A 23,900-nucleotide genomic window follows, 5' to 3' on the forward strand; every position below is an offset into this window, starting at 1 on the left:
ATGACATGAACTCAAGCCAATGTATTTTGAAGTTGACTTGCATCATCAGTTTATCCTGTCTAGATTTATGTGGTCATTGTAGTGAAGAAACTACCAGGAGATGCGGAGAATTCTTCAGGAAGTTAAACTTTTATTAGCAAACAAAAGCTGTGACAATCAGAAAATGGTTTCCCGATTGCCCCCGATCCTCGGGGCTTTTTTTTAAATACCTTTTTCTAACCTACTTTCTTCAAAATTATCAGCATGCACAATGGTATTAACTGGTAAACAACTTATGTCACTACACTTAGATCATTTTTATCTAACGACAGAGAGCCAATGCACCTGCACTTGAAGGTCAGTCAGAGCAGTCAGTGCTTCTCTATCTTATCAGGTTACTGCTGTATTCTGAAACGTGCATTGTTCACTATCTTCCTTTGCAACGGTCTGAGGGTTAGTGAATTACGTAGCTCTAGCAGAATTAAACAGTTTGCAGCCTAGATGCCATTTCATTGCTAACTTATATCGAGAAGCCATCTTGTGCCTGTATCCAAGTTTCTTATTTATTATTACATCTGCCACGAGCAATTAGATTATTAGATTAGATTAGATTACCTACAGTGTGGGAACAGGCCCTTTGGCCCAACAAGTCCACACCGCCCCATGAAGCATCCCACCCAGACCCATCCCCCCTATAACCCACACATAACTAACCTAGGTGTACTACCATTGTTCTACATTTCCTTGAGCCATGCTTAAGCACTTCATTCTATTAAGGTATAGCATTCTATTGATTATTGTAACACTCCACAAATCTGTACATCATCCTGCTGATCATTGTGAGATTTAACCCTTCGTCTGCCCCTATAATATTAATTTCCATCATCATCATCTGAAATGCTGGAGAAATTTAATTATTTTCAATCGTTTACTCCAGAAACCAATAAACAGTTTGACAGTCTGTTTCTTTTTGTCACGATTTGTTATCTATGAAATGAAGATTTATTCTCTCATTAAATACTTAAAGTTTGGACTGAATTCACTTGAATGAGAGTGTATTTACAGATTTTTGCCTTCCATCCTACTGTGCTTCTTCCTGCTCATTTAATTTACCAGCGGAAAAGGATTCTGTGCTGCAGTGTAAAACTTTTGTTGTCTTTTTGCTTCTATTGGCTTCTCTCTTTTCTTCTCTTATTGCTGTTTTAGAGATTGCAACTTTAAAACAAGCAGCCGAGTTTTAAATGACATCTAAGATGGAGGCGGGAGGGTAGGAAGTGTTCTGGCATCATCTGCTTCTGATTTCTTGGCCTGCCACATCCTTCATCGATTTATTTTTTCCCATTTTTATTTTGAATATTTTACTTTCTCTTGATGGCTTTGGTGGAGGAGGGATGATTTGTGGCAGTGATGGTGGTTCCTCATGGCAACTGTGACCTCACCCGATGATGGTCAGCTTCGGCGCCTTCAACGGCACAGCCCAGGATCACATCGGTCCGGAATGGCACCAGCTTCAACAATGAGGTTGTTTTGGTGTGGCATCCAGTGGTCTGCGATTCTTTTGGACAGTATCTGCAACGTCAATACCGGGATTGCTGAGGCTTCGGGATTCTGCAGAGTCTTGCAGCCCAAGAAACTAGCAAAAAGGATGGCTGGTTTCAGCAATGAGATTGGTCCTTTGGGCAGGGCTTCTGCAGAGCCTTGCGACCCTGGACTGCAGCAGCCAGGTGCAGATGGACTGCTTCAGTGGCAGCTTTTGGGCCAGTATGCCAGCAGCTCAGCTTAGCGGTCTTCTTCTTCAGTGGCAGCTTTGTCAGCTTTCTACAGCGGTACTGTCTTTTCCTGAACCCAGGAACTGTGAACTAAACAACGACGGACTTTGTCTTAATTTTTTTTTCTTATCCATGCCTTCTGTTATTAAGCAAGGTGCCATGGTATGATGACTTAAACACTTTTCACTGTATTCATTTTTGTAGGTGGTGTTTGTTTTATGGATTTCTATACATTAGTTCATACAAAACATACCACAAAGAGACTGGATCGTATTGAGTCAGATATCTAGACACTTATGAACAATTATCAATATTAATATGATGTCTTAGATTTACATATGCAGTGTGGGTTGAATGCTTAGTTAGATTATGGTTACATTGTATACACAGTTGACTGGCTGACTGCACTAACCAGCAAGCTGCCTAACACCTGAATGTACAGAGAATAAAATGTCCTCGTGCTTTTAAGACATCTGTCCAATGATACAGCAGTGGACTCTTTCCTTCTACAAGGATAACCACTAACTACATAGAATTACATTGTATCAAACATGCAACACAGAAATTGACCATTAATTTAATCTAATCTGTGCTGATATTTGTATTGCACATCAGTCTCCCTCTTCTATCTATCTCATCTGAGCCTTTCAATCTATTTTTCTATTCACTTTTCTGTCAAGTACACATCCAAGCTATTTGCACCATATGTGGCTAACCAAACAAGTTAATGTTGTAAAAAGATTGGGAAATCTTTATAAACCAGCATAGTTTGCTAAAAGAATGACTAAAAATAAAAGCAATGATACATATTAAAATGGAGAAATTACAGTATGACCTAAAGTTAGCAAGAAATACAAAACAACAGTAAAAGCAATTAAAGACCGCATAAAAGGAAAAGTGTAAAGAAAGAATTGCCTTAGAGGTTGAGACCTGGAGAATAATAATAGAAACAGGAATGGCAGAAATTTGGGCAAATATTTTATATGTCTCTTCACAACAAAAGACAAGAAAATGCGTCTCAGGAATAGTAGAAAATGATATGGCAAATGTGAGGGAATAACTTGAAATAATCCCTACCACTAGTGAAAAAAATACTCAGAAAAACTAATGTGATTAAGGATTGACACATCCCCTGGACCTGATGGCTTGCAACCTTGAATCTTAAAAGCAGTGGCTATAGTGATAATGTACATTTCAATGGTTATAATTTTCCAAATTCCCTAGATTCTAGGAATATGATGGCAGATTAGAAAACTGTAAATGTAATCTCTCTATTGAAGATTGGAGATGGAAATCATTGTTCAGTTTAGCGTGACATCTGTCACTTGAAAATGGCGAGAGAATCCTTTATGAAGGAAGCAGCAAAAGGTCAATTAAAAAACTAAAATAATAAAATTGGTCAGAGTCAACATGGTTTTGTGCAAGAGAAATCATGTTTGACAAATATACTAGAATTTTTTGATGATGTAACAAGCAGGGTAGAAACTGTGGAACAAGAAAATATAGTGTATTTGGATGCCAAAAAGTCATCAATTGATTGTCACATGATAGGTTACTACAAAAGATAAAATTTTGGGGAGTGATATATTAACATGGATAGAGGATTAGCTAACAAACAGGAAACAAGGAGTCTGATAACAGGATCATTTTCACTCTGAGAAACTGAAATTCTTGTAACTAATGGCATGCCACAGGATCCAATGCTAAGGTTTATTTATTTATAATCTGTATTATTGATTTTGTTGAAGGGATCAACCATATGAAAGCTAAATTTGCTTGTGATACTAAAATAGATAGGAAAGCAAGTTGTAAGGGGGACATAAAGAGTCTGCCATGGGATACAAATAGATAGGTCACATGAGCAGGCAAAATTTGGTAAGGGAATATAATATGAAGAAAATATGAAGTTGTCCACTTCGGCAGAAAGAATGGGGGTGCAGGGTAGGGTGCATGATCAGGCAGCAAAGTGGAATAAAGGCTACAATCATATCAATCCTAATCTAATTGAAGGATGGAGTAGGGTCACATGTCAGATGGCCTTTTCCTATTCTTGTTTCTTATGATCTTAAATTTATATCCAATAGTAGTGAGTTTCATATTGTAACGACCTTGCTAAAAGAGAAAATTTGCCTAATGGACTTAATAGCAACTAACCTAAATTTATTACTGCCAAATTTGGATTTTCCCACAACTAGAAATGTTGGGCTGCATTTGACATGTGCCTGGTGTGTGGCAAAATGGCAAGTAAAACAGGTCAGACAATTAGCCAGCACCTTCCTGCTCACCCACACATTACGTTAACTGGGCAGGCACTGAAAGTAAGGTACACTTAGGATTTTAGCAAATCTATTGATCTGAGAAATATAATTTTCATGCAAAAATATGGCTGACATGGGCAGTTGGCCCGGTGTGGATAGGTTATGTTTAAAGGCCTCCATGAGAAAATGCAAAAAGGGGCACATAATTTGTTGGGGGGGTAGCATCTGGATGTACATTCTCCCCCACTTCCTTTCATGCCAACTGTAACCAACCCCTCAACTACTCCCCAAGCTGTGGGAGGGCTTTAAGGCCGGGAACTTAAGATTTAACTTCTCTGGTCATCCACTACTCATGTCTGGCACTGCCAGGTGAGATGGACCTGCTAGCTTTCCATGATAGGACATCTTCTTGAGTGTAGGGGTACAAGTCAAGCATTAAGCAACTTGCTGCTCACTACAGTGCATCACGGTTGCGTGGCAGACGTTCTCAGTGCAAATCAGTTTCCAGCTAACCTTTCTTCTGGCTAAGCGAGCAAACCACCTACCCTCCCCCTCCCATAAAAAGCAGCTCATTATCACCATCTAACCTATCCAGCTGATTTATAATTTTAAAGAAGGTATCATCTAAGATTTCCCTTTTCAAAAATTTTTAAAAAGTTACCCTAAACTGTCCAATCTTCCCTTGCTGCCAAAATCTTTCATTTCCGGCAACAGTTTTATGAATTTTTTGTGCATTTTGTTCACTGCTTTTATGGCATTCTCATTGAATAGAAACCAGAGCTGTGCATGGAACACTCTTGGCAAACTTGGAAGCCCTTGAGAGTTTTGACAAAAAGGCTCACCTTCTTCCATAGTTTGCACAAGGTAAACAGTGCCTGTCTTCTCTGCTGCTTTGCAGTAAAATTGAAGTTGGTGCAATGGTGCCAATCCAATTTACTTTTATTTTTCCTATACTGCTATAGAATTTGAGCAGGTGATACAAAAGAGTAAATTAACATTTTTTTGTTTAACTTTCTTTCCTCACTTAAGAGAGGACATCAGGAAACTGCTCATTGCTGTTTTAAATAATATAGCAGAGCTGAGTGTATAAGGCCCTAAGGGATAACTTCTGTTCCCATGACATGGAGTGCCATGACCCAGCTGGAACAAAATGGATTAATAAAGTGCAAAGGAGGGGAATTTTTTTATTGAGCTTTTATTCTTTAGTTGAGAGATCAGCAGACAATTTAACTAAAATTAAAAGCACTAACCTGTAACCGACTTCATTGATTCCAAACTCTGAGAGAATCTCTTTCATTACTGAAATTTAAAAGAAAATCAGTTTTCATACAGGCTAATTTTTTTTGAAAATCAAAATGCCAGTGTGATCTAAAGCAAGAATGATTGAGAGTGTATTATGAGGTGTAATTTATTACGCAGAGGAGCTAAAATAATGCACAAATTACAATAGTGTTTACAGAGTGTTCCAAGACTCAAATGTGTTCCGCTCTCAAACACAAATAAAGGCTTTTGATCCAGACTTTTGCCAAGTCAGATTGATTCAGGAGCCCTTGAAAATGGCAGGCTGGTCCCAAATACAAGACTCTTGACCCAGTTCTCAGGTTTAGAAAATTTCAAGAGTTCCCTTTAAAGGTGTGGACTCGTTCAGGTTGCAAACAAATGGAACAGCTAATTTGAGTGGATTCTGCAAGTAGTGGCAACCAGCAAGTAGGAACAGCGTTGCCTCTCAGAAAGATGCTGTCAGTGGGAATAACATGGCCAGCATCAAATGACAGCTCAATCAGCTGACCTGGGGCATGATGAGTACTCTAAAGACTTCCTGGTGCAGACCATATATAGCAGTCCCACAGGTTCTTTATGAGGGTCAGGGATGGAGAAGCTGCAAGTCTAAAAGATGAGCGCAGGCAGATGTAACACACCAGAAGGTACAGGGAGCATCCTCAAGTTCAGCAGTCAGACAGCAGCAGAGGCACCAACTGGGCCAGATAAACAATGGATCTCACCGCGCTTTAACAAGTTTACAGACTATAATGACTTGCAAACATTAAAGCTATAATTTACAATGTTTACAGAGAAATTTTAAATAAGTATTAACTTTACAATGATTGTTTACAAGTCAAGTAGTTTCAAGTACCTTGCAGTTTCAGGTATTGAAACTTTAAAGGGTCCAAATAATTCATATTTTTATTGCCATTTAGTGAATAGAACTTTTTTAAATGAAGTGTATTTAACACAGTAGAAAATCATAAGAGTTATTTTTATACGTGCTACTGTCACTATAGGATTAATTGCTTTAATGCAGTGCGTAAGTTGCCAAGTCCTCCCAAACCATGGGGCTCATTGGAGGAAAACAACTGGTGGTGGTTTAACCTGAGGGTCACCACACCTCAGGGGAGGAGAGAGATTGATAAGGAGAATCCTTCATTGTAATCTCAGCCAGAGTAGGAATTAAACCCACGCTGTTGGCATCACTCTGCATCATAAACTGACCTTCTAGCCACGTGAGCCAAACAAACCCACAATAGAGGGTATAGTAAGTGAATAGACCCGGGAGCGCTAAACCTTGCATGAGTGTATGAAGGGCTATGCGGAATGCAAAAGGGTATACATATTGGCATGCAGGCTTGTTGAATTATGGTTTGTATTTGGGAGGGTCTGATATGGTCTAGGTAGTGTGTTGAGTTGTACGTGGGAAGTGAGGGGAAGACAAGAATGGAGTGCCTTTCATTTATTGCATTTGGAATGAAGTTCCTTAGCAGCAAGACAGGCATTTTAGGTTGTCCAGCACTGCAGCTGGTTGCCTTTGAACATTTTCTGGGGTCAGCTATTGTGGCTCAGCAAGCACTTACACCACCCAGCAATGAAGATCCTGCTTCCGGAGTCAGTAGAAACAGACATGAGGGCATACAGCTGGGAATTGTTGGAACACAGAAACAGGATAGGGCCATTCAGGATTTTGAGCTTGCCTGTCATTGAATATGTTCATAGCTGATCGAACACTTTAGTGACTTTTACACTCCCCATTCCCATTAACCCGTAAATCACTGTTATCAGAAATCTTCCAATCTCTACCATAAACATAATCAAAAACCGAGCCACCATAGCCCCGTGCAGTAGAGAATTCCAAAAGTTTTCAACCCTCTGAGCAAAATAATTTTGCTACATCTTTAAGCTAAATAACATTTCTGTTGCTTTTAGGTTGCCCAACAGGGGAATCATCTTAGCTGTATCTATCTTGTCTACTCCATTAAGCATTTTCTAAGGTTCAGTGAGATCATCTCCCATTCTTTGAAACTCTCGCAAGTACAGCCCAGTTTACCCAATTTTTCTTGACAGAACAGTCCTGTCATCCTGGGAACAAGTTTATTGAGTTCCACTGCACTTTCTTTGGTATCTTTCCTGTGATAAGGAAACCAAAACTGCACAAAATAATCCAGGTGAGATCTAATAAAGCTGTTACAGAATTTAAACAAAATTTCACTATTCCTATACTCAATCCTCTCGTAATAAAGGCTAACATTCTGTTGGTTTTCCTACTATCTTATTGATTTTCCTGTTAGCCTTCAATGATTCATTGACAAGGACATCTGGGTTCTTCTGTACGTCCACACTGATCCTTGTTGTAGTTGACTAGATGCAGCCAGCCAATGCCAGAATGGTCTATTTATTCCTACTCTTTGAGTTCTGAATGTTGGGCAATCATTAATCCATATCAATACATCACCTCCTATCCCACGGGTATTAATCTTTCTAAGCAGCCTCCTGTAGGCCATTTATCAAAAGCATTCCGAAAATATAACTATACTACATCCATCAGCTCTCCTTTACCAGTTTTACTGGTAACATTTCCAAAATCTCCAAGTTCATCAAATACCATTTCCCAATCATAAATCCATGCTGACTATGCATTATCAACCAAGTATTTACTTATTCCATTTGTCATAGTAGATTCTAGCACTTTCCCTCCTGATCCAAGGTTGACAAGTTCTAAAGTGCTGTGTTTTTTTCTCTCAGTTCCTTCTTAAATAGTGAATGACATTTGCTACCATCCAATCTGGAGGATTAACTCTAGCATTTATAACTTTGGAAGCAAACGGTTGACTATTTCTGAATGTACCTTCTTCAACTTTGGAATCTAGACTCTCAGTTCATGGGAACTTATCAATTATCAGCCCCACTAATTTCTCCAGTACAATCTTCTTATTGATGCTAATTTCCTTCAGCTCCTTAACATTTTGGGTTCAGTGACCTTTCCTCAGAACTGTTCTGAGGAAGGGTTACCAGACCCAGAACGTTAACTCTTTTTTTTCCTTCACAGATGCTGGCAGAACTGCTGAGCTTTTCCAGCTACTTAGTTTTTGAGCTTGCCAATTAACCCTTTTTCACTACATAATGTTAGAACTGAAATAGCATGTCCTCTATTTGGCTCCTCAACACATTACTCTAGAAAATTAATCCTAAGATTCGAAAAACTTATCTTCCACAGCTTTAGTGATCAATTGGTTTACCTAGTCTAAATGCAGTTTAAAATCACCCAAGTTACATGCTTTTGTCCATGTTCACGTTTCCCCCATTTCCTGATTAATGTCACACTCCCCATTATATTTTTATTTGTTGGCTTATAATTAACTTCAACTAATGTCTGACAACCTGTGCTGATTCTAAGCTCAACCCAACCAGTTTCCCAAATAGAAAAGAATTTTCTGAAGTAGGGTCTGGGCCTGAAACGTCAGCCTTCCTGCTCCTCTGAGGCGGCTTGGCCTGCTGTATTCATCCAGCTCTACACCTTGTTGTCTCAGGTTCTCTAGCATCTGCAGTTCCTACTATCTCTGCTGATTGGTATGCTGAGTGAAGCATTAGGAAATTTTTAATTTAGGGCATGCAATGCAGTTCACTGTACCACTGATGCTGTTTCCCCCCACTGGTCAATGGGACATGTAATACCTTAAAATGGTGTCACTTGAATGAAGCATGTAATCAGATGAAAACAAGACATTTAGAACTGCTAAAACAACACAGTCTTCATATACCATTGAAATGGGGTATATTTATTTACTAAGCCAATGGGAGATGTTTTATTTGTCTGAAACACATGGAAATACAGCTTACTAATCTCCAAACAAAGTAGCTGAGAAATGGAAATTGATACCATTTCAGGGTGGTAAATATGGAGCTTGAGTTCCTCCTACATAATACAGCATTTATCTGAGGCCAGCAATTGTAGATGTAAGTTTGTAAGAATGTAGCTCCAAAATTGCATGACTTTAATCCAGCTGTGAAGCCTTGACCCTCAGGAGCACAAGTCAGAAAATAGCAGATCTATAGTACTAATAATGTGAGACATTAACCAGGAACCGCACAAAATAAATATGCAGTTCTGTCCATAATCTTCATCTTTTTATTGAACAGGTGTCAGAGTTGGGGGACTGAGTATTGTACCACAATTTAAATTTATGTGTTAATCCCTCAGCATGGTGATTTTCTTTGTTTTATTTAACATCGTAGATGAGACTTAACTTTAGTAAATTGGCAACATCTTCCCGACACTGATCTTATCCACCCTAGGCATGCTCCATCCCAGGATTCACAGTGAGCAAAGCTGCATGATATTGGAGTGCAATTTCATTTTCCAGTTCATTTTTATAACCACTTACTGGAACAATGAAACTTACTTGGTTGTCTGTCGGATGGATTTATTAGCTTCATTGCTTTTATGTCATTAAATTCCTGCTCCTCATTAACTCCACCGAAAATGTAAAGCTGAAAGAAAAAGTATTTACTGTTCATTCATAGATTTAACATGACGATGGCAGTCAAAAGCAATACATTTAATTCTAAATAAAAGCAGAAAATACTGGGTCTACACATAAAACATTTTTCTTTTCAGCTGTTGGCTACATTGGTCCATTTTTGTAGCAATTTTACTTTCCTCTCAGATTTCCACCATTTGTAGATTTTATTGCTTATATTTTATTTGAAAATAGCTTGACTTAATTGTGATCCAGCTTCTGTTGAATTTATTTTATTCATTGACCAAAACATTTCTTAAACACTTTTGGATTTTTTGCGTGGAAAACAAATTAGAGAGTAAATTACTGTTTCCAAGTAATTTGCTCCAAATATCAGTTAGTCCCTTTCAGTTCACAGACTGCTATATCAACTTACATTGATGCTATGCCAGAGCAATATGCAGTCAATTCCTGTCTGCCTCTTCATGACATCTGTTCCAAAGAAGATAAAGGTCCATAGAACTAACAAGCCACAAAAAAACCATCAAGCAAAAGAAAATGAGCTTATCCTGAAATAAACAAGAATTCCGAAATTTTCTTGGGCTTTTATAGTGGTTTATTTTGTTTTGTAGAGGCTAATTAACTAGTTGATCTCAGAATCCACAAGGGTCCGACCATATCCAGGGCTAAATTAAGTAACCCCTGAGTAATGTACAAATGTACCTGCACCTGCTCATTGCAATGTATGCAACATAAAACATTATCATTGGTGTCAGTTGGTGCACTTAAAAACAAACCTGAGCTATCTAAACTTAGTCAACACTCTTAAAGGAGAAAGCATTGTGGCAGTCACACAAATAGTGAACCTTATCTGAGTAACATTGAAGAATGGCGTTACATAGGTGAGAGCGATCTTGGGGTTTTTGGGCCCTGACCTGAAAAGCCTTGGTGGAGGAGGTAGCAAGAAATATGATTAAATCGGAGATTGATAAAATTTTGTTAACTACAGTTATTAAGGGATATGAGGCTAAGGAAAGTATTTAAAATTATGATCTCACTGTATTGCCAAAGATGCTCATGAAGCAAAATGTTCCTACGTTCCTTGGTCCTATGATCCAAACACTTAAAAGGCAGTGGGAATTTATAGCCATGTAGGGCAATGCAAGTAAACAAACCTCAATCTAATGCTGCGAGAGCACCAACGATCTCACACAAATGGTCAAGTCAAGTCATTGCATCTTCAAATGTCATATCCCACAAACAGCACAATCAACTCACTACCAACAATTTCTTTCAATGATATCTAACATTGTTTCACTCCAGAATACCCTCATAGACTTAGCACTACTCCAAGCTCTGCATCCACATCTCACAACCTGTACACACTGCCAGTTATAGTTATAACAGACACATATCCAAACAAATTGCAGGACACTCACTGACATACTTCTCTTTCACTTACACACAAGGTGGCGCACAACTAAAGGCATAGGATCCAACTCAAACAGGATAGACACAGCTTAACATCTTAATCCCAATGTAGCAGATAGTGCCATTGTAATTCGGATACCAGTTGAGGTCACAGTCATCACCAAGACTGATACCGTTGAAAATCATTTACCATTATAACGAATCCTTTTCTTACACCCCACATTTCCCTCATCACACATTTGTTTCTAATTTACAAGCTGCAGATTATGTAATCATGTATCACTTACTTTCACAGCACTACACATGGCTCCCTTCTTTCAAATAACTCAGAATTACAACCTGACCAGGTAATGGAAGAACATAAAGAACACAATGATAAAAATGGAGTTGCATTGTCACTTGATATCACACTCTCAATCATCAGATATCAAATTACGTATAATTTAAAGGTTAACATTGAGGCACAAATTGTGCATGATTAGACAGTGGACCAGAACAGGGAGCATGAAGGTTAAGATGTACAAGAATTCTATAGATGATTGACTGAAGTATTTTAAAAGGCAGTTGACAGAACAGACCTGTTGGGAATGCACAATGAAGCAAATTTTCTGGCATTTGGAAGTGATTTCTTACTGTCCACACTTCTGCATTCACCATGTTCCAACCTGCAGCTTAGGATATTGTTTCAGCTGTTTGCAACAAGCACAACAATCAGGGTACAGTGTTCAACAATAGGCATGATTCTGCAATGGACAACATTTGATACATAGCTATGAGTATGCAAAGAATTATGCTGAAAATCAATTTAGGACTGTCATTCAGGCTCAACATACTGAAACTATATATATTAATACACAGTGCTCAGTTCTTGGCAGACAGAAATAGCACGTACACACACTGTACCTATTTCAATGCAACAGAATTAGTGAGGGCTTAAGTTCTGCTTAATTTCTCAAGGCTTTAGCAGAATCAAACGGCCTTGTTTCAACATTTAAACAAAGTTTGGCAGTTAACTGTCGATCATCAAGTGGTGCACCCTGTATCAGTGTCCACTTGTCAACAAATCAGAATTCTCCCCTCATTTAGCAATACTTGCACTGATGTTGGTCAGCGAGCAGTTGATTTTGAGATGTTTAGTTTTGTAGGTCAGCTAGAAGTCCTTTGCCCTGCTTCCTTTTTTTATTGTGGTTTCACTTGTATTCAGCAAAGAGATAAAATATCCTCTTTTCTTTATTTGCAGCAGAGGGATGACCAGATATTTCTTCAGCTGGGACTTCCAGTCCATACACCTTCACCCACGAGACACACAGAAGAGTGTTGAAAGTGTTTAACGTTTGTTCTATTATATTCTTGAAAGTATACAACTCAAACTTGATTATATTTCAGTTTCCACAGCATTTATGCCCTTTCCTCTAACGCTTCCTTGATACAACGTCAGATATGATATTCCACAGTCTCCCTCAAGGCAGCAGATGATTCACACAGACCTTCTAGACAGTCACTGAGTTACATTGCTCAGAACTTACATTCTTGCATTTAATAAATCATTCATGTTGTATCTAAAAGTTCAAAATATCTGTAAACGATGTGGGGTCATGATCCATGGCTATGATACTTGCCCTGCATGATTCATTCTTATTTCATTACTAAAGTAAAAAAAAGCGAGCAACAGACACATTCACAAACATACTCCTCTTAGCCTTGGTAAATATAATCTAATCAGTTCTAATTGGATCTCTCCAAGTTCTGATCCAGGCATCTGCAATTCCATTTGATTTTCCAGCAACGTGGGTGATTTTTAGGCAGTATGTTTAAAGGAACAAACTCCAATAGAATAAAGTGACCTCTTGGGTTTTAAATATTTGCATACACGTTTACAGGTTGTAGTCAGTATAAACTGTGGTTTTTCTGCACTGATTTTGCACATACATCTCAAAATGTTTGAGAATGATTAATAACCTGACAATAACCTTAACTGAGATAATGGGAACTGCAGATGCTGGAGAATCCAAGATAACAAAAGTGTGAAGCTGGATGAACACAGCAGGCCAAGCCGCATCTCAGAAGCACAACTTGGATTATCATCTCTGATGCTTGTTTATCTTTTTGGAAAGGTACCTGAATAGTCTCTTAATTTTGGAAAAATCTTCTAGAGGAGTACAATATCAACCTCAACATCACTTGCATAGACGGCTATTTTAAAGCTTGTTTAAAGTTTGGAGCTGCAAGCACTGGTTTGCATGTTAAAATGGCCACTGCCTTACAAAAGCTGTGTGCCATTTCTCAGCCACATTTGGTTTTGTTTTTGGTAGTAGCTCTATCTGTGATGTGGCTACTATGCTGAACTTTGTGTTGGATTTTTACTACAACCCACACATCCCTAAGAATTTCATAATTTAGTTTGCTAGGCTACTACCAAGGAGGTTTTATTTCTAACCTCCTTGAATCTTCTAAATTTGTGAAAAATAAGTTTCAGATAATGAGATTGGGGCATTTAACATTTGCAGTGCCACCTCAGCCTCCAGCAGCTAAGCTTGTGCGGCCACATATCTCAATTGCACACAGTTAGAGAAAATGCCAGGCACTTTTGATTGCAGCTGTTCACTCACCCTGACATCAGTGGGCTTCTTGGAGACCATTAAGGAAATTATTATCATTGATCACACCATGTCATTGGCAAGGTCAGCCCTGTCAACAGGCAGACTGTGAAGAACCCACAGGGTCACTGGTCCTGACACACGATCGCACTCTGGATACACCTAGTAAAAGGGGATAGGTGTGGATATTCCTTTCATCCTTTTCGCCAGCATAATGGCACTTGCTGGGAAAATCATGCTTTGTCCCAGCAATAGAGTTTCGCTGGCCACAGTATCCTTCAGTATCACTACAGGCTTGTATGCCTTACCCTAGAGAAAAGTGCCAGCAATAAGCAGCTAGCACTGCTGCCCTCACAGCACAAGGGGCCCAGGCTTGATTCCAGTCTTGGGTGATATTGTGTGTGGAGTTTGCATGTTGTCCCCATGTCCACGTGAGTTTCTGCTGGTACGCCTCTCACTGTTCAATGATGTGCAGGTATTGGCCATGCTAAATTGCCCCGTAGTGTCTAAGGATGTGGAGGCTAAATGGATTAGCCACAGTAAATGAGTGGTTATGAGACAGGCCAGAGGGGTCGGACTGGGTGGAATGTTCTTTGGAGGGTCAGTGCAGACTCGATGGGCCCAACGGCCAATTTCCATACTGTTGGGATTCTATGATTGTAGAATATAATAAAAAGAAATAACAAGCCTGACATGTCCCTTCTTCAGTTGGAACCAAAACTTTAACTCTGTTTCTCTCTCCACAGATACCAGCAGACCTGCTGAGTTTATGCAGCACTTTCTGTTTTTATTTCAGATTTTCAGCATTCACAGTATTTGTTTTTAACCCTTTTAACTCTCTGTTCATCTAAGTGCATTTTTATTGAACAGAAATGAGCTGTTACATTCTAAGGGAGAATTATTTCATAGAGATTTCTGTTTGTGAGGCCTTCTGTGTTTTATACCCGCACCCATTAGTCAAAAACAAGCTGTTTAAACATTTTAAATTCCACGTTCTTCCGGTCAGATTTTTCCTGAGAGTATGGGGCTATTGAAAGAATGCCTCCGGCACTAACTGGTACGCACATAAGACAGCCCATTTTTTAAAATTCTCTTGTTATTAATGCCATTTTCCTCGGGCAAGAAACAGTAAACTTTGTAAGCTTTTGCTGGCAGCTTAAGTTGCAGTAACAAGGACTAATGTTAGACTGGCCACTTTAACTGCTGTACTACCTTCTCAAAGGAGTGAAGAAGGCTTTCATCTCTCATCTTCAAACTTTGAAATCAAATGAACAAATCAAGTTGCCTCCGCCCTTAAATCTGAAGCAGTGGTGCCTTCAAGGTACACAGAAGGATTCCTGCCACTGAGCTGAGGCTGTCATAGTTCAATCTTCTTTTCCTCTTGCTCTTCTCTCCTTGCTCTTTGTTCCTTTTCTGTCTCTTTCTTCTTTCTTGCTGTCCCTACATTTCTTTTTTTCCTACCTTTTCTATCTCCTGACAGTCTAATTTCTGCTGCTCCAATTTTAATCTCTATTGCTACTCTATCTATTTCATTGTCGTCAACTGCCACCTGCAAAACTGTGTTAGCTTTTTTTCAAAATTCATGGTTTTTGACTATCCATAAGATTTAGGAGCAGAATTAGGCCATTCAACCCAACACATTTGTTCCATCACTTAATCATGGCCGATATGTTTCTCAACCCCATCATACTGCATTCTCCCGATAACCCTTGATCCCTTTACTAACCTTACTAGCTCTTTCTTTTCAAATCATGTACAGAGCCCCAGTTTGTTACAAACTGTGCCAGGGCCAGGTTCCATAATTTGAAAAATAGGGTTCCAGGTGGGATGCACCACACTGTCAAGCACCCAAATGAGAGAAAATTAACTGATTCTCCTTTTGTGATCATCATCCAGATGGTTGGTGTCACCAAGGTTAATTTTCTCCCATAGCAAATGAATATATAGGTTTTAAAAATTGGAACACATCCAGGTGCACTGGTTTCCTCCCACAGTTCAAAGGTGTGTGGGTTGGGTGGATTGGCCATGGAAAATGCAGGGTTACAGAGATAAGTTGCATGATCTTCAGAGGGTCAGTCTGGACTCGATGGGTCAAATAGCCTGCTTTCCACAATGTAGGGATTCAATGTAGAGCCAATTTTACGATGCTTTCTCAAAATGAAAAAACGTGAATTTAGTTCTTGTTAAACATGGGAAGAAATGATAAAGCAACTCACATACATACAAAAACAGAAATTGCTGGAAAAGCTCAGCAGGTGTAGCAGCATCTGTGGAGAGAAATCAAACTTAATGTTTCGAGTCCAGTGACCCTTCTTCATAACGGAAAGGTGTTCTGAGGAAGGGTCACTGGATCTGGAACGTTAACTCTGATTTCCCTCCACAGACACTGCCGGACCTTTTCTAGCAATTTCTGTTTATGTTTCTGATTTACAGCATCCACAGACCTTTCAATTTTTACAAATACATACAGATTGGAAATGAAAGATGAGTTTAAAAAAAGACAAAAGTTAAAAATGGTAAGTCTTCAAGCTCATTAACAGTTAATGGGATACCATTGCCATTATATTAGGTGGTTGGTGAGCAGTTGTTTTTGAGATGTTTGACTTGACAGTCAGCTGAAATGCCTCTGTTCTAATTTGTTTTCATTGCAGTTTCACTTGCTTACTGGCATTCAGCAAAGAGAGAATGCCTTTCTTGCATTTAGCTGCACCAGGGAGATGACTAGAGGTGTTCTTAGCTGTGTCTGTCACAGCACAAACCTTCACCCATTAGCATACATGGATCAGGGTTGAAACTAGCTTTTAACCGCTGTTCTTGTATATTCTTGAAAGGGAAAAACACAAACAAATATTTCATTCAAAGTGCTGTCCTTTCATTCATGTTTGTGTCCAAGATAACTCACAGAAGATTACTGTTCAGTTTACAGCACATTTCTCCCTTTGAAGTCCTTCTCTTGGCACTCATCAGTTGTAATATTCCAAGCTCTCTCTCAAAGACAAGGATAATCTAGACAGGTCTTCCAATCAAACAATCATCTAATTATTTTGCTCAGAATTTACATTCTCATTTCTTTTGGTTCACGTCCTCATGTATCAGTAAAAGTTCAAAGGTAAAAATAAAGTAATGATATTCGTACTAGGCTATCTAATCTAAGGGACTCAGGACAGAAGGCAGGAAAATGGGGTTGAGTAACATTTCAGCCATGATCAAATGACAGAGCAGAAACAATTGGCTGAATATATCTTATGGTGTTGTAGGGCTGCTCTCTCATTAGAGACATAATTGGTGATAGGTGTACCCTAGAACTTTGTGAGAAGCTAGGAAAAGGATTGCTGGGCCCCTTGCTGAGATATTTGTATCATTGATAACCACAGGTGTGATGCTGGAAGACTGGAACTTGGCTAACTTGATGCCACTATTTAAGAAATGTGATAAGGAAAGGACAGGGAACTATAAACTAGTGACCCTGACACCCGTGAAATGCAAGTTGTTAGAGATAATCTAAGGGACCCCAGGAATTACATGTGTTTGGAAGGGCAAGGACTGATTTGGGATAGTCAACATGACTTTGTGCCTGGGAAATCATAGCTCACTAACTTGATTGAGTTTTTTGAAGAAGAGTGATGGATGTGATCAGTATGGCGTCCAATAAGGCATTTGACAAAGTTCCTCATGCTAGACTGGTTAGCAAGGTTAAATCACATGGAATAAAAAGGAGAATTAGCCATCTGGATACAGAACTGGCTCGAAGATAAGAGGTAGAGGGTGGTGGTGGTGGAGGGTTGCTTTTCGGACTGAACACTGTGATCAGCACATTGCCATGAGGATCAGTCCTGGGTCCACTGCTTTTTGTCCTTTATATAAATGATTTGGATGTGAACATAGGAGGTAGTATGCAGATGATGCCAAAATTGGAAACATAGTGGACAGTGAAGAAGGTTACCTCAGAGTACAACGGGATTTTGATTAGATGGGTCAATGGGCTGAGGAGCAGCAGATGGAGTTTAATTTTGGTAAATAGAGAAGCTACACTTTCGAAAGGTAATTCAGGGTAGGACTTATACACTTAATGGCAAGGTCTTGGGAATTTTGCTGAACAAAGAGACCTTGTAGTGCAGGATCATAGTTCCCTGAAAGTGGAGTTGCAAGTAGAAAGGGTAGTGCAGAAGCTTTTTGGTATGCTTGCCTTTATTGGTCAGTACACCGCGTGTAGGAGTTAGGAGGTCGTGTTGCGGCTGTACAGACATTGGTTGGGCCACTTTTGGGATACTGCGTGCAATTCTGATCTCCCTGCCATAGGAAGGATGTTGTGAAACATGAAAGGGTTCAAAAAACATTTACAAGGATATTACCAGGTTTGGAGGGTTTGAGCTACAGAGAGAGGCTGAATAGTCTGGGGCTATATTCCCTGGAGCATTGGAGGCTGAGGGGTAACCTTACAGAAGTCTATGAAATCATGAGGGGCATGGATACGGTGGGAGAGTCTAAAACTAGAGGGCATAAAGTTTAACATGAGAGGGAAAAGATTTAAGAGGGATCTAAGGGGCAACATGTTCACGGAGAAGGTAGCGTGTGCGTAAAATAATCTGCCAGGAGAAGTAGTGGAAGCTGGTACAATTACAACTATTAAAAGGCATCTGGATGGGTATAAGACTAGGCAGGGTTTAGAGGGATATGAGCCAAGTGTTGGCAAATGGGACTAGCTTTATTTAGGATATCTGGTCGACATGGATGAGTTGGACTGAAGAGTCTGTTTCTGTGCTGTAGATCTCTATGACTCTAACTATCTTCGTGTTTCCAGTGCCCGAATCAAAAATGAGAGACTTTGTAGTTATATCGACAAATGTGAATTCTATCAAATGTTTGTTTTAAATTGCAACACCATCATGGACCCTTTAAAGCATATTGTGTATGCCGATTTACTGTCACAGTAAAACATATTTATTTCAAATACACAAGGACTTGACATGAAGCTCATATTCTGCACAAGTCCATTTTGATCATATTGAAAATGTGGTCCAATGATACAATATTGACAGTGATGCTTTGTAGGGCACTGATCTTAAAGAGGGCACTAATGGTATCAATCAAAGTTGAAATTTCATTGTGCTTGCACAGTACCCTCACTATTATCGTAGCTGGCATGATTAATTCTAACAACCTGTGTACATTCTGCGAATGCCATTTTTAAATCCTAAGGGCATCCACAGTGTCGAAGAAAGAACATTAACAAGCCCAGCTCTCATCCAACACTTGCAGCAACATAATTAATCCTTCAATACCTAAGCGTTTGGAATAATAGTTTACATGGCAAGATGGATACCTTACTGTTTTCTAGGCTGCATGCAACTCTACATAATTCTGCCAGGCTTGTAATAGAAAGAGGCTGAAAGTTATTTGAAAAGACAAATGTGAAATAAAAGTCCCAGGATTTCCAAAAGTGAAATGAAAAGTGTTAAATGAAAAACCTAAGGCAGCATACAAATTTCGGAACTAACTACAAAAGCATAACAATTTCAGTTCTTTTGAAATTGGAAAAATCAGACCTTATTCAACAGTGAAGTCAGTAACAATACCAGTTGAGGCAGTAACAGTTTTGTTTCTTTTTTAAAAAATCCAACATGAAGAAAGCTTGGCTAAAATAAAATCAGTCTTGCTAATTTTAGGATCTCTAAGCACATTCAAATCTCTGAAAAAAGTCCTATTTAACCAAACACTTGAATCATCCTCCTTCTCAACTGATTGACTTATTCTGATCAGATTTAAGAATCTGAACCCTAGATTTACACAATCTGGAATCAATCCAGGGTATACCTCATGCAAAAATATTCTGAAACTTTCTGAGATGCTCATACTCTCAAATCTGTGAAATCATTACCCAATGTAAAATTGAGCCCTTCTTTAGTAACATTTCCCTCAGTAACAGCCCTGTTTACTCTATCACTTTGTTGTTAAATTTTATCCAAGGACACGTGTTCATAATTGCCATGAATATCCCACAGCAATACTTTTTTGCCACTAAACTATCTGGAAGACAAATTGCATCATCAGCCACCATCAATGACTGGAACTGCCCTGTATCTTTCAGAATGTCAATATTGGCCAGGAGGCTGCTAAAACATGGATAGATTGCTAACTTGGCCAGATAACCAGGAATGCTGGGTGCACTGGTCAAGTAAAATTCTGAAATCACATAACCCGCACGCCAAACATAGTGCAACCACAGCAGCTAGAAGTTAATGGCATGAGCAAAATGTAAAAGGCAATAGTTATCCTGAACAGACATACCCCCAACAGTTTGTCCACCAAACAAAGGAGGGCCCGGACAGAAAGACACTGGGTCCTGCTACACAAAGAAATAAACAGTAACAAAGCCATCTAAATGATTGACGCTGTTTCAAACTATCAAGTGTGTCTGCCTGATTAACCAGAACTATAGAAAGTTCCAGAAAGCCATCTAAAAAGTATAAAACCAGAGTTCACTTGCAGACCTTACTCTTGAATCTTCTGAAGCCCTCTGAGGAGACAGCATTGCAAGAAGCAGAGACTAACTGACCACCCAGAGAGAGGGAGAAAGCAGCTTCACAGTCCCAAAGGCAGATCCAGAGAGACAGCCACTGCATAAATCTACTAGAGACTAGGACAATATTGTAATCTTAAGGGGCCAGATGGAATTGAATATAGCATGGCTAGTATTAGCGGTTATTGTAACTTTGTTCTTAATAACGTTAGGATAGTTTTGCATTGGTACTAGCTTGCATTCGTATTGATTTGATCGCTTCAGTATTGTGAGACACCTGGGCAAATTCATTCAATACATTCTGGTCTCACTTACTTAAAGGAGGAGTAGACAATGGTATCTTCACTTGCTTTGTTGGAGGAATAACAGAGTACTTCTCTCTTAGAGATAAAAGGCAGTATTTTAAATAAATCAGCTAAGAATTTCATGGTGAGTTTCATGAAACGTTTCATTTTGGGTTTTCTCATGTTATCCTCCACAACTCATCACATTAGCAACCCACCACACTCGCATATCTTTCTTCTCATCAGAGGCAGAAGTACTCACTGCTGCTGGGACCACCGGGATTCTTGGTGCACCAGGTCAATTACTGCTTGCTGGAGTTTCCCAGCAAGGTTCCTGTTCCTCAAGGTTTGGCCTGCAGATGTCTCAGAAAGGCAAGTTGACTCCCTTTCTTGCCAACAGGCACAAACAGGACATCTAGGTGGAGTGGACTGATGCAGTGGAGGGTCCTTCTCTTTCTCTAGGCCTGCCAGAGGAGTCCAGGATCACCAGGATCTGTGCATTGTCAACAGTCTAGAGAAACACTGATATTCTGCACTCCATGAGTGTAAAAGCTACCATCGTTTCTGCTATGTCACACTCACTCCATCTCTGCTGCAGCATATACCCTCCACTAAGGCTCATGGTCCACCAGTCTCACTATTGTATGAAACATCTTCCCTCATTCACTCTCGCCACCACCAATCCAGGCCATACCACTAGGCTACTTACTCTGCATGCTGCCTGCATCTATTACTCTCATTCAGGATACCTCACCATCTTTGCCCCATTGGCACCAGGACTAATAGCTATGCCAGCCACTTTCATGTCAACTGGATATTGCTGGAAAAGCTCAGAGATCTGGCAGTATCTGTGGAGAGAAATCAGAGTTAATATTTCGGGTTCTGACCCGAAACATTTAATTCTTGATTTCTTTTCACAGTTGCTGCCAAATCGGCTGAACTTTTCCACCAATTTCTGTTTTTGTTTCTGATTAACAGCAACTGCAGTTCTTTCAGTTTTCATGTCAATCAATTCCTTTTATCATCTCTTTCCAGAAGAAAACAGCCCACAGTTAGCCTGACAGAGCCAGGGTGGTGGTAAGGTGCCTAATATTCTTGTCCTTGCCTCTTATGAGGAAAGAATTCATGTTTTAGCTGGAGACAACCATGATTATTCATGTGGTGATGCCACTCAATGTCTTGGCAACCAAATAAAAATCATTGGTTAACCCCCAGCTGCCTTCCCATTACCACCACTGTGAATGAATTTTTGACATGTCCAAACTTCAATCTCTATTTCACACCTCATTCTTTCTTCTGTCTCCTGCAGCGATGAGTATTATGCTGACAGTCTCTGGCAACAAGAGGATGGTCTTGCAAGACATCCTTCCTCCAACTCTGAGGATGAAGCCACGGCTCTCTCAGACTAAACACAGGCAAGGCTGTTGCCTGCACACTCCAGCAGCTCAGATACTGACTCCTTGGAGGGTATTTTAGCTAGATTACCATCAGGAGCTCAAGCTGATGAACACCTCACCACCATATCTCCGCAGCCGGTTGAGACAACATGCCCCAAGCTACTGGGAATCAGAGGACTTCCAGAGACGAGGTCCTTGCTCAGCCCCAGGCAGGAGAGGACTCAACTGATTTGAAAGTTGGAGGACTCCATCAATTCTGTTCGTACTCTTGTTGCCTTTACATCCAGATGCTTCCGTGGACCGGTTGGTGATTGCCATGGAGAGCCAGATCCAGTAGAGTCAGTGTCTGATGCACAGACCTGTAGTCCATCTCTCTACTGTTGGTGCTGAGCTCCAAGGGTAAAGTGACAGGAGGATGAAGGACCTTGAACTCATTTCAGCTTCTACTTCCTGACAAGGAGACAGGGCATGCCAGTAGGCACCCAAGTGGGGGTAAAGCCATACACAGTTCCCTAGACATCTCTCAGGAGACTCAAGAGTTGGTAAGGCCTTCGATGTCTACACTGCCTACTACAATAAACTCTGTGGGAATTTGGTGCACCTGCCTTTGGATAGATTGTCTCTGCATGTCTGGGCTCTCAAGCCACAAAGGCAGCTGCGAGTCACCCAACCAAAACACTACGGCCAACGTGTTTCACTGCCGGGCAAGCTCCCACCACCCAGCATTACAATTAGGTTCCTTGTTATGTTTACTCACATACAGGGATACATGAATATAGAGAAAAATATTCAAAGTAACCATTTCCAGCACCATCTGAGGTACAAAGGTACCTAGGCTCCCCAGCTGCAGAAGCCAGAGCTGCAACTAAATGTACTGAGTTGGAAAGACAGGAGATGACCTTCTGACGTCACATAGATGGCATGGGTGAAATTTCATTGTAAACTCATTTTCCCATTTGCAAAAATATGATCACTTTTCTCCATTACTGTGTGTGAGCAAATATTATTCTCACTGCAACTATATGAATGAAGGTACAAAGGCTAGTCATTCTCAGTGTTACAGGAAGTTCTAATTCTGCCTAAGCAATAGCTATCCTGTCCATAGCACCCATATCAGCATGAAACATTGTCAGGATTGAATAAGGTAGCACCTGATGTTATGAGGCTTCTTTTCATCTGTAGCCTATACTTTTATCGAACAGCATGAACCTCATAGAAAGATCAAACCATTAAGCAGCACTTGCAGTTGTATTACATAGGGGATGATGATTTCAGCAGCATCAAATCATTTGTACTAAGTGAAAGATAATTCCTGAGATTTATTCCACAGAACAGGATTCACCAGGAAGTCCTTCTTGTGTTGCCATGGCCAAAGCTGCTGTACTGTTGGATGCCAAAGGTGTTGTTCCCCCTAAAGAATGTCCTCATAATTGCAATGCTGCAACTTTCATGGATCCCCATTGTCCATCCCATAGCCTCAGTGCATCCTGCAGTAGTCAGGAGCAGAAATTCTAAGGGTCAGGTAGAGTCTACTGTTTGGACAGTACTGATGTGAAACCCCAGACATGATATACAAATATCATGTGGAGGGGCCATCCCACGTCGTAGATGGCCCCTTTAGAAAGAGAACTTTCATTTGGGAAATATTGGACAAGGTGATATGGGGTTTCAACCTCCACCTCTGAGCTGTGTGCCCACTGCCTACTCACATCTGAGGGAGCCCTGTCCCTCACAAAATAAAAGGTTTGTTCTGGGTGCAGTGGCAGCCATTTTCCAGATATTATTTCAATGAAAATAGAAGAAAACACCAGTCCTACTTCATGGAGTGACTAACAGACTCAGCCTCTCAACAAGGTGACTCCCAAATTTTCATGTTCCCTTCTGACCTCCCTGTCAAACCTATCAGCTTTTAACTTCCTCAAGTTCTCACTAAGCC

General features: G+C 40.0%; 1 protein-coding gene across 1 annotated transcript in view; it reads right to left on the reverse strand.

The window, feature by feature from the left end:
* The window catches only part of zmp:0000001301 (uncharacterized), a 146,025-nt gene that overhangs the window by 44,085 nt on the left and 78,040 nt on the right, over positions 1-23,900 (reverse strand). The window contains exons 12-13 of the mRNA XM_059645010.1: positions 9,679-9,766; positions 5,257-5,305 (exon numbers count right to left, since the gene is read on the reverse strand). Coding sequence (XP_059500993.1) covers positions 5,257-5,305; positions 9,679-9,766 — 137 coding nt within the window. The remainder of the gene's footprint in view (positions 1-5,256; positions 5,306-9,678; positions 9,767-23,900) is intronic.

The sequence above is a fragment of the Stegostoma tigrinum genome, chromosome 3 (genome assembly GCF_030684315.1).
Source record: "Stegostoma tigrinum isolate sSteTig4 chromosome 3, sSteTig4.hap1, whole genome shotgun sequence".
NCBI lineage: Eukaryota > Metazoa > Chordata > Chondrichthyes > Orectolobiformes > Stegostomatidae > Stegostoma > Stegostoma tigrinum.